We start from the raw sequence: 11,263 nt of genomic DNA, 5'->3' as shown, positions 1-11,263 counted from the left end.
TAATATGTAAATTATACTTAATTTATGACTAGAAACCGTTTATGATGGATGTCTACAACCTTTTACTTGAATGGGTGCCTAAATTTGAAACAAAAATAATGTACATAACTATATTCTCTATTTACTCTATCGTTGATTTTTTTTAAATTTATTTGTTTCAATAAATTAATCTTGTACTCTATTTGTCAATATAAATAGTTTACAATCTATTTTTTGGTTTCTATTAAAATAAATCAGTTGCAATTAATTTATTAACTTATATCTGCCCAGCAGTTCTGGCTAAGTGACCCAAACTATTGATTTAGGTCAGAATTAGCTATGTGAATAGTTATTTCTGCATTAGCATGTCCTAGGCGGAAATCATCTTTGGCATCTTTGTATTTGCTCCACAAATCAGTCGGTTTGTGGACTATTTATTGAACATTTAAAAAAAAAAATGCCAAATCGGTCCAGGTGTTCTGCAATTTTAGATATATCGAATAAAAAAAAAACTTATATTGGATTACTACGAACATTTAAAAAAATTAGCCAATTCAGTGCAGCCGTTATCCGATTTTAAAAAAATCGAAAAAAGTGGGCGTGGTCAATTTTTTTTTCAGTAGAAACCTAATTTGGAACATGATGAACATTGAAAAAAAAATTATCCATATCAGAGCAGCCGTTTTCCGATTTTAGATATATCGAAAAAAGTGGAGTTGGTAAATTTTTCTTTCCGTAAAACCTATGTTGGAATATGATGAACATTTTTTTTAAAAAAATTGTCCAACGAACGACATTTGATTTTTATTTATGTATATAGACTAGGCCATTCTCACCCCCCAGTTTGGTGAACATTAGTAAAAAAATCATCCTGAAAAAAATTTTAGTTAAATCGGTTAGAGTTAAGACGTGCCGTGCCGCAAGCTCTCTGAAGTTTTGAGATGCATTTACAAGGGGAAAAACTGCATTTTTTTCAGTTTTTGTAAAAATTTTGTCATTAAAAAATTACTTTTATAATTTAATTTAAAAGAATAGAAATGTGCACGTAATTGTCGTTCTAATGATACATAAAAAACAGAAAAAAATTCGCCAGGCCATTAACGTGTCTCAGGCAACTAGAACAAGAAATTTAGGAACAAAATACACATAAAAGCGCTACTGAGAGACAAAGAACCTAAGTTTGTTGTCAAAATCCTAAGTCTTGCAACAACAGAATATATGAAATATAAAAAATCAATTTTTGTTTAGAAATATGAGTGATCACAGATCGAGCTCCTTTTCTTGATTAAACGTTTATTGGCCAAGTTATTAGCGAAATTAGATATTATAAAAAATCGATTTTTGGTCAGAAATATGAGTAATCACAAGTTACTAACGATTTTAGATATTGTGAGCTTTTATATAAAAAAATCTATTTTAGGCAAGAAATATGAGTGATCACAGATCGAGCTCCTTTTCTTGATTAAACGTTTATTGGCCAAGTTATTAGCGAATTTAGATATTTTGAGTTTTAATATAATTAATCGAATTTTGGTCTGAAATATGAATGATCACAGATCGATGTATTTTGCATGTGTATTTAATAAGTATTAGTGGACGTGGACAATTTTTATTTCTGTAAAAACTTTTGCGGACTATTGCGCAACATTCAAAAAAATTAGTTAAATCGGTCTAGGCGTTCTGCGATATTAGATATATCGAAAAAAAATTGGCGTGGTCGATTTTTCTTTAAACAAAAAATTAGCCAAATCGGTATAGCCGTTTTCCGATTTTAAATAAATCGAAAAAAGTAGGCGTAAAAGTGGGCGTGTTTTTTCATTCCGTAAAAACCTATGTTGGACTATGAGCAACATTTAAAAAAATTCTCTAAATCGGCTCTGCCGTTCTCTACTGATGCAATTACCAACGAACGACATTTGATTTGCAATATACAATAACTTTTTGAATTTCTCGACTCTTAACTGAAAGAACAACACTAATCCTGTCAACAGCCATTTGTTAGTTTACTCCTGTTAAAATTTGAACAAGCTGCGTCATTTGGTTTGTGTTTGACAGCCATTGATAACAGGCTATCTCGTGACTTGAGGAGAAATTGGAAAAAAGTGAATTTCGTGTGCTCATTAAGCATTATTTTTTTTCCGATCGGAGATTGAAAGTGCGAAAGATTGTGGAAGCCATAGCCATCTCACATGGCTCATGGAAATGTTTATAGACACTATGAATGTTGCTGGCAGTTGCTAGAGACTGTTAAATTCAAATCGCTAGTTCAAATTCGTAACATTATCAACTATTTTGGAGGTTGTCTCACATTTTGGCCCAAACTCTGGTTATACTTGTCCGATTCTGGCCATTTTCTATAAGAAACATTACTGATCTACAAAGAAAATCAATTTTAATCTTATATACCCTTCACCAAATTATACTTCAAAATAATTTTTTTTAATATTTTTAGGTGAACAAAATTTCTTTTTTTTTATTTAGAAAAAAAAAAAAATTTTCGAATTGTTTTTTAATTTTTTTTTTAATTTAAACTTTTTTTAAATTTAAAAAAAAAAATTTTTCAATATCTTTTTTTTTATTATTTTGGTGAAAAAAAATTCGGGTTAAAAAATATGTTTTCTGATTTTGACCCATTGTAGGTCCAACTTACTATGGTCTTATATACGTCGTTGCAAAGGTTTTTGAAATATCAATCATTAGATATCCATATTGTCTATATTAATGACTTAGTAATCCAGATATACTAGGTCAAAAATTGAGGTTGTCCTGGTTTTTTTCTTATATCTCAACCATTTGCGATTGTCTCGATTTTAAATAGCAACCGAACCGGAAGAATTCCGGAGATATTGATGTATGAATCGTATATGTAAGTTATCACGGACATGGCTTAATCGACTCCGCTATCCATAAGGATCCAGAATATTCACGAAGGTGAAGGGTATAAAAATCAATTTGCATTTTTCTTTAAATAGATCCATATTATACACGATATTTTTTAAAATATAGCTCGATATATAAATTTAAAGTCAATTTGAATTCGCTATTTTTTGATAGACTATAGATATTATTTGTACCATCAAAAGCTTTTACAAAAACCAGTCGCCAGCATCACTGCTAGTGCCTGAGGTTTGCCAATGTCGATATGATATGATTTTCTATAATAATAGTTCAGTTTAGCAATAAAAAAATAAAAAGAAAATACAACAAATAATAAAATAACAACAATAGAAGCTTAAACTTAAAAATAATAACAACAACTTTGTTATATTTAATAGAAATTGAAAAAACTTAACGGCTACTTCTTCTTTATTTTTTTTTTTGCTATTTGGCCATTTTACATCAACAACAACAGATAGATAGACCGATAGATGGACAGACAGACATGTGAGACGTTTAACGTAGATACAAGAAGCAAAACTAACTGATTAAGTTTTGGCCACAACAACATCATAGAGCAAAAACAACAACAGCAACAACAAGATCTATATTTAAAATACGAGGAAAAGAAGTAGAAATGGGGTTTGCAACAGCCAGAGAAGTGTCTGATAGATCAGTTAAAACAAAGATGCTGACTAGAAACCATGATGAACGCGCAAAAATATTATTGTAACATGTTGTCCGGTGTCTTCAGTGAATGAAGCAACAACAAGCAATGAATGGCCAACACGAGTCTTCAGCAATTTCCAGTTGATAAAGTGTTAAACGAGAAAAAATACAACAATTCAAAAGAAATCTAGAAAACTAAATGAAAAGCGAAAACTACTGTTTTCTCAATAACAAACAACCGAGAAAAAAAAAATAGAAAAGAAATATTGCAACAAGTGTGTGGAAATTTTCTTGAATCAGTGGCAATAAATGAAAAATATACGAGTATCTAAATAGAGTAATAACAAATAATAGCAATAAATGATTTAGAAAAGTCTTGACCCGGTCCGTGCGTACATATACATCTGTGATCAATAAGAAAATTAAAAAAAAATAAAACTAGAACGTTATGTTTGCACGTTCGAATATCTGCAGCTAGTAATTGGATAAATAAACTAAATAAACACTTGAAGACTAAACAATCGAATAAATATGTCAAAACAATATTATTGCAGCTTTTGTGTAGTAATTATTTCATATTTAAATCTTATAAATGCCGCCAGTATTTCCTTACGACCTTTAATGTCTTCAACATATAAACCCTCTATTTTACTACTGCCACCAGGATTCGACTCCCAAAAGGCACCACTTCAACCCATGTTATATCCATTTGCTGTACCCTCGACGAGCCTTTTACCAAGACCGACTTCAAAATCTGTGGCGAGACCAACGGTTGGTTGGATTCCTTTAGCTTTAAATGGAAAGGAATTACCCTTACTACCAAATTCGTTTTCAACAACCCCAACGCTCAGTTCTCATCCTGTACATGTGCTGGAAGATCGCATTTCACATGATGAGTCGCAATATTCGTCGCCTTCGTACAACGATGGTCCCGTGTTTGAGTCAATTGTTTATGGTACTTGGAAGCCAGATCCGCCTTTACAACCGGTTGACATATTGAATGGTACAAAACAACAACATCATCAAAAAGATAGTAGCAACAGCAATAGTGGTCTTGTTGTTGATGGAAAAGTTTATAATAAAACTATAAACAGGCAACATGGTGAGTGATGGGATTTCAAATAATACATTCATTTACATTAAGGTGGTCCAGTTTGAATAAGGTGTCGATGTTACCAACTAAATTTAAAGTTTAGTTTGTTTGCGCAGCCCATTTCTGAAAATGTTAGTCCTGGCGTCAGGATTGGGTGAGCTGGATCAAAGAATGATAAATTAAAATAATATATTCGACTGTCTGTCGAATCTTAAATACCCTTCACCAAAATATAAATAGAATTATAGAAACTGCTTTGGTATAAATACTAGAATATCCACATGTAGTCAGTTTTATACCCTACACCACCCTACCGGGGAGGGTATATTGGGTTAGTGTTTATAACGTGCAAAAATATTGTCCCAACACCCACCTTAAAGTATACCAATCTGCTCAGGATCACTTTCTGAGTCGATTAAGAAACAGGCTGTTGTTATTTTTTGTATCAGATTCGTTAAACGGTTGTTGTTCTTGCTAAGTATGTGATTGGCGTGCTGTAGCGGGTCCAAGGATACATGTAGGATGTTGCCATAAGATCCTGCCTATAGTTATTTTTGCCTTGTGTCAGTTTCGTTAATCGGTTGTTGTTTATTTAGAGTTTAATCTTTTATTATTTTAAAAATCTTTGAAAATTAAAATCGATTTCACGGAAAATGTATGAGAAAAAGAGAAAAGTACCTAAAAACAACAGTCAAAATTTAGTATACAGTTGATGGGTAGCGCTCTATTTTATATCACCAAAAGCTGAAAATAAAAAGTTTATATTTTGTTGGTCCCCCATTCAGCTTAATTACGGCCTCATAGACTTTCCAAGATATTCAGTTATATCTTTAGTAATTTCCCCCCTCTCTTCCGTTAAAGAGGATTCGGAGTTCGTCCTTAGATGAAATGCTTCGTTTTCCAATATTCCGGTCTAAAATTTCCCATAGGAGCTCTATTGGGTTAAGGCCTAGAGATTGCGGAAGTGAATATAACTGCTTTGCACGTTATACAATAGTCACTCCTTAATAATTATTGCGGTGTGCTTTGGGTGATTGTATTTCTGAACTACCCATGGTTTTACATGACCTAATTTTTCAGCACTTACTTTAAAATGTGTAAGTAGTCTCGGCTGATCATTGTAATTGCAATGAATACAAAATAGCCAGGTCCTGCAGCTGACATACAGCCCACACCACACCCACACCGTCAAAGACCCACCAGAGGCCGTAATTAAGCTGAATGGGGGACCAACAAAATATAAACTTTTTATTTTCGGCTTTTGGTGATATAAAATACTAAATTTTGACTGTTGTTTTTAGGTACTTTTCTCTTTTTCTCATAAATTTTTCACGAAATCGATTTTAACTTTCAAAGTTTTTTAAAATAATAAAAGATTAAACTCTAAATTTTATTTTAAAATTAATCAATCTTAAATATTTCTTTCTATAATTAAAATATTTAGCTTCATAGATGAAAATGCGTGCTGTATACACAATTTGGCACAAACTATTCCATTGCCCCAAGGGCTAAGCGTATTAAATTTGGTTAGAATCCATTCATTCACCCATACAACTGCCCTATCTGACAATAATTAAGTTCTCACAAATATCTTAATTATAAACATATCCAAACCAAATTCAGCACAAATAAGTTTTATATAAGCTGAACCCGTACTACCAAATTTAGTACAGATTGGTCCACAATGTTCAACAGCTCCCATATATGCACCATTCTTGAGAATTTCATTAATGTGCATAAATCTCTGAAATATATATACGCAAATTATCCCACCAAATTTTGTGACGATCGGTCCATAATTAGACATAGCTACCATATAAGGCTCACTTCCGAAAATCACTTTATCCAGCATAAATATCTTAAAAATTTTGATATTCAAATATGATTCAATACAAATAAGTTTCATATCAAAATAAAACTGTTTATAACAAAGCGCAACAGTGAAAAAAACACACGATCATGACTATATAGGTTCGACTCTACTACCAAAGGGTAGTAAAACCCTATACACAGTTTGTCAATTTTGGTGACCGATTTTTTTTATGGGCTCCCAAAGTTTCGGAAAATCAGGAGGGCCTCTAAAAAAGGTGTCATCAGTTTTTGGTTAACAGCTAATTCAGACTTTGTGATACGGCTTAACTTTATATGGCAATAATATAGCTAATAGTCCGCCAAATAAATTTTGTTAAAATTTTTTTCCAAAAAATAGCTTTTTCGTGCACTTTTGTTGAAAAAATATAGGAAGAAATTTTTTTTTTTTACTTTTTTTAGAATAACTTCCAGGGTCTCCTAATTTTTCACTAACAATATTTAGCAAAGTTGTAGCTACGGTAAAGTTGAACAACTCTTGAGAACATATCAATGCATTCTGAACGTGTCTAGTCACTCTAAATAGCACATACAAATCACTTTGTACCTTAACAATTTTCGTTTTTACTATTTTTTGACGCTAAAACAAAGATGATTTAGTTAAAATAGTATGATCAAGTCCACACTTCTATGTTGTGCTGTATTATTTACTCGGCTGAGGTGTTCGGAATCGGGATCAGTGAGTGGACCCTCAATGTCACACATTTAAAAAAAAATCGCCAAAAAGCCATGAGCTGAAATTTAAAACATAGATAGTCCTTGAGAAGGTCTAGGCTTCCATATAGACCCGCTTCCGAAAATCACTTTAACGTGCATATATCGCTTAAAAATGTAGGTATACACACAAAATTCAACATAGTTAACTTTCATACAGACATAAATCACACGACCTAATTTCAATTGGTCATAGCCCCCATATAAGGCCCACTTCCGAAAATCACTCAAAAATATAAATTATTGAAATTTTAAAAGAAAAATGGTTTTGCTCTTTTACTTAGTGTAGGGTATTATATGGTCGGGCTTGACATAAAGTATTTGACCTTAACCCCCTGTCTATACCTGATAAATTTTTATCATGATAAACGTCAAAATCGTTGACATGATAAAAAATTATCCAGTATAGTCCCCATTTATTAGTATTATTGCTTCGTTATGACAAAATTGTTAGTGCTTTTGCACGACAACTTTGTCTTGACAACAAATGTCATTAATTGTTATAATCAGGGAAACCAAAATATGCAAATGCATGTTTTTTCTGGTGAGTCTAATGGGCACATTGATAAGATATTTACACGTTTCAGAACTATTTAAGAATTTTGGCATTGGTTTGTTAGTGCATATTTTTGCATATTTTACCCTTAAATGCATATTTTTACATATATTTGTTTTAGGAGCATATTTATGTCATATTTTTGCGTTTTAGAGCATTACTGTTTTACTGTTTAATAGCATATTTTGATTTTATCAAAAACATATTTTGTCTTACTTATTTTTCGCTGTTGTGTTACAAGTTTTTACTTCCTTTGTTTAAAATTCAAAATTGAAAAATATATGGTTTTTTTTTTAATATAAAATAACCACTATTTTAATAATAGCGCCATTTAAATATCAAATTTTAGTTCTAATTCAAACTTAACCGTTTTAATTGTTAAAGAAATATTATCTTTTAAATTTGCTCCTATAACATCAATTGATGTCGAAAGAACATTTTCTATGTATAAAAATGTTTTCAAATCCAATAGACGATTTCTATTTGAAAATTTAAGTCAACATTTTGTAATTTATTGCAATAATAACCCTAATTGGAGAAGTGACTTTATAATTATATAAAATGTCATCAAAAAATACCCAACTTAAGTTGCTATTGTTTTTATGTTGTATTTATTTTTTGTTATACTTGTTTAGTTCTTGTTATTTTTGTTTATTTTATGTTACTTTACCTTTTTAGAAATAAATTGTATTGATTTTTTAAATTAAAGTATATTTTTTGGTTATAAATTATGTAAAAGTTTGTTTTTTTAAGAGCATATTTTTAAATTTTAAGAGCATATTTAAAAGTTTTTACTGCATATTTAAAGCGCTTAAAACGCTTTTTTTAGAGCATATTTTCGGTTTCCCTGGTTATAATAAATATTTATCAAGTATAGACAGGGGGTAACAGCATGCCAGACACACAATTGACAATATTTTTATGTAATTATACCCTTCACCATGAGTGGCAAGGGTATATATAAGTTTGTCATTCCGTTTGTAATTTCTACATTTTTCATTTGCGACCCCACAAAGTATATATATTCTGAATCGTTATAGATAGCGGAGTCGATATAGCCATGTCCGTATGTCCGTCTGTGTGTTGAAATCAACTTTCTGAAGCCCCCAATTAACTTACATACACGAATGATACATCAATATCTCCAAAATTCTTCCGGCTCGGTTGCAAATCGGTCCACAAATGGCTGAGATATAAGGAAAAAACCAGGACAACCTCGATTTTTGACCTATTTTTGACCCATATCTGGATTACTAAATCATTAATATAGACAATATGGATATCTAATGATAGATATTTCAAAGACCTGTGCAACGACATATATAAGACCATAGTAAGTTGGACCTACAATGGGTCAAAATCGGAAAAAATATTTTTTAACCCGATTTTTTTTTCACTAAATATTAAAAAAAAATTTAAAAACTAAAAATTTTTTTTTAAATTAAAAAAAAAATTTAAAAAAAACAATTTCGAAAAAACAACTGGAAAAAAATTAAATTTTGTTTACCTAAAAATATTTAAAATTTTTATTTTAAAGTATATTTTGGTGAAGGGTATATAAAATTCGGCACAGCCGAATATAGCTCTCTTACTTGTTTTTTGGCTACCTTAGTTTAAATTTTACTATTGAATTAAAATTTTTGAAATCGGAGTTAACAAAAAGTTGGACTTTTGGCCGATGAAATTGAGATATGGTATTGCAATTGTCATGGTGGAATATTACGGTTTCATGTCAGGCCGCATATTCTGCTCGCTTCAAACGAATATGTTGAGTTCGGTTCAGGTTCCCTGTGATGGTCTGGCTAGATTTCAGAAGATTATAATAGATCTGACCCTTTTGCTTCCACCAAATACTGAGAATTAACCTTGTCGATTCGGCTGATTGGCCGGTTTCACGTACGATCTCTTATAGCGTTCAAACATCATTTCGGACATGTAAAATCGTCTTTTAAGGTCTCTCGGTACCCAATTTCCCTGCTTTTGGATGAATCCTGCTGCTTGGAAACGTTTTGAAATTGTTGTTTGAGTAGCTCCTAAAGTGATTCTAAGTCGATCGGTATACTTTAAGGTCGGTATTAGACATACAAAAATTATAAAAAGGAAAAATATGTTACTAAACTTGAGTAACTTCCGACCTAATTCTATGAGGAACATTTTACCAGTTGCGAAATTTAATTTTTAATTAAATTTTCTATAAATAAATAATTACTACGGGCTTGACCGACTAAACTTCCTTAACTACTTGTTTTCTTTTGAAAATAAAATTTTGTAAACGTTTTTTTTACCAACTTTTCTTTTCAGGTGGGTTTATTGGTCACATTCAACAAAAATCTACAAAAGCCGACAGACAAAGTCTTCAAAAGCGTAAGAATGACAAATTATCTACATCTTCAGCATCATTAGAACACAAATCAATAGAATCAGCGGAAATGAGTTCAGAACAGAAGCTACAAAGAAAACTAAAGAAACAAGGTCGACAAAAAATACGACCAATTAGCAGCACAACAGAACAAACCTCCATCGAGCGAAACTCAAATAAAGATGAAGAAGAAGAAGCAACAACAACAACAAAAGAAAATATTGAACACCAACAAAGAGTCGTTAAAGTCAATTCAACGGATCCCATATTAATGGAGGTGGCAAAACAAATAAATGAATCAACAGAATTCAAATACATAGATCATAAACAAACCTCAACGCATTCCATTGACGTGATGACAACAGCCGGTGCTAATGATGATGATATCGATGATTATGACGATGAGTTGGGTGTTTTAAAAACACAGTCAGCTACAAAAGCAACTGAGTTTATGAGCACCGAACCACAATTCAATTATGACGATGATGAGGCGGTGGATATTTTGGAAAACATTAGTGCTACACGCAGAAGTTGGCCAACCGATTTTATGGAGGAACCACTAACAACAACAGACACAATAAATACACAATCCAATGAATCAATTGCTCTTGATACTTCGGCTAACGACAGCCTCGAAACTGATCCCTCGGAAATACCTTTAGCACTGAGTGCTCTAAACATACCACCCTCGTTGTGGCCCAAATTACCCGGTAATATTACTAAACTGGGCAAACCCTATGAAGCGGAGAGCTCAGCCGAGGAGCCCGCACTTTGTGTGCCCATCACGGTGCGTGAACAAAATATTATGAATTCCAAAGAACTGGTTTTCATCGAAAGAGTATTTTGTTTTCCCATGCCACTCTCCTCGACCACATCCGAAAATGGTTTGAGTACTGTACGAAACACCATCACTAGTAGTAGCACCACCTTAAGATCCGCCACAAGGGCTAAAGTTCAAAACTATAATGATTTCATCGATTCCATTTCAAGAGTTTCAAATCTATCGTGTAGTAGTTTTAAGAGTCAACTGTATTTAGTAGCATCTATTTTAGTTATTTATTTTAAATTTATCGTTTAACAAGAAAATTTGCGTACAAAATTTATTGATTAAATTGTGTGTTTTATTTTATTTATTTGAAAATTCAAA

The 11,263-nt window shown here is 31.8% G+C and overlaps 1 protein-coding gene across 1 annotated transcript; it reads left to right on the top strand.

Moving 5' to 3' along the window:
• Nucleotides 1-4,146: 4,146 nt before the first annotated feature.
• On the top strand, nt 4,147-11,263 carry LOC135961361 (uncharacterized). Its single transcript, XM_065512859.1, has 2 exons — nt 4,147-4,627; nt 10,059-11,263. Exons 1-2 carry the CDS (start codon nt 4,147-4,149, stop codon nt 11,192-11,194), a joined length of 1,617 nt encoding a protein of 538 aa, XP_065368931.1. The 3' UTR covers nt 11,195-11,263.

The sequence above is a fragment of the Calliphora vicina genome, chromosome 5, assembly GCF_958450345.1.
Source record: "Calliphora vicina chromosome 5, idCalVici1.1, whole genome shotgun sequence".
In the NCBI taxonomy this organism is placed as follows: Eukaryota; Metazoa; Arthropoda; class Insecta; order Diptera; family Calliphoridae; genus Calliphora; species Calliphora vicina.
Note: the sequence above shows the minus strand (reverse complement) of the source record. Positions and strands in the feature narration are given on the sequence as shown.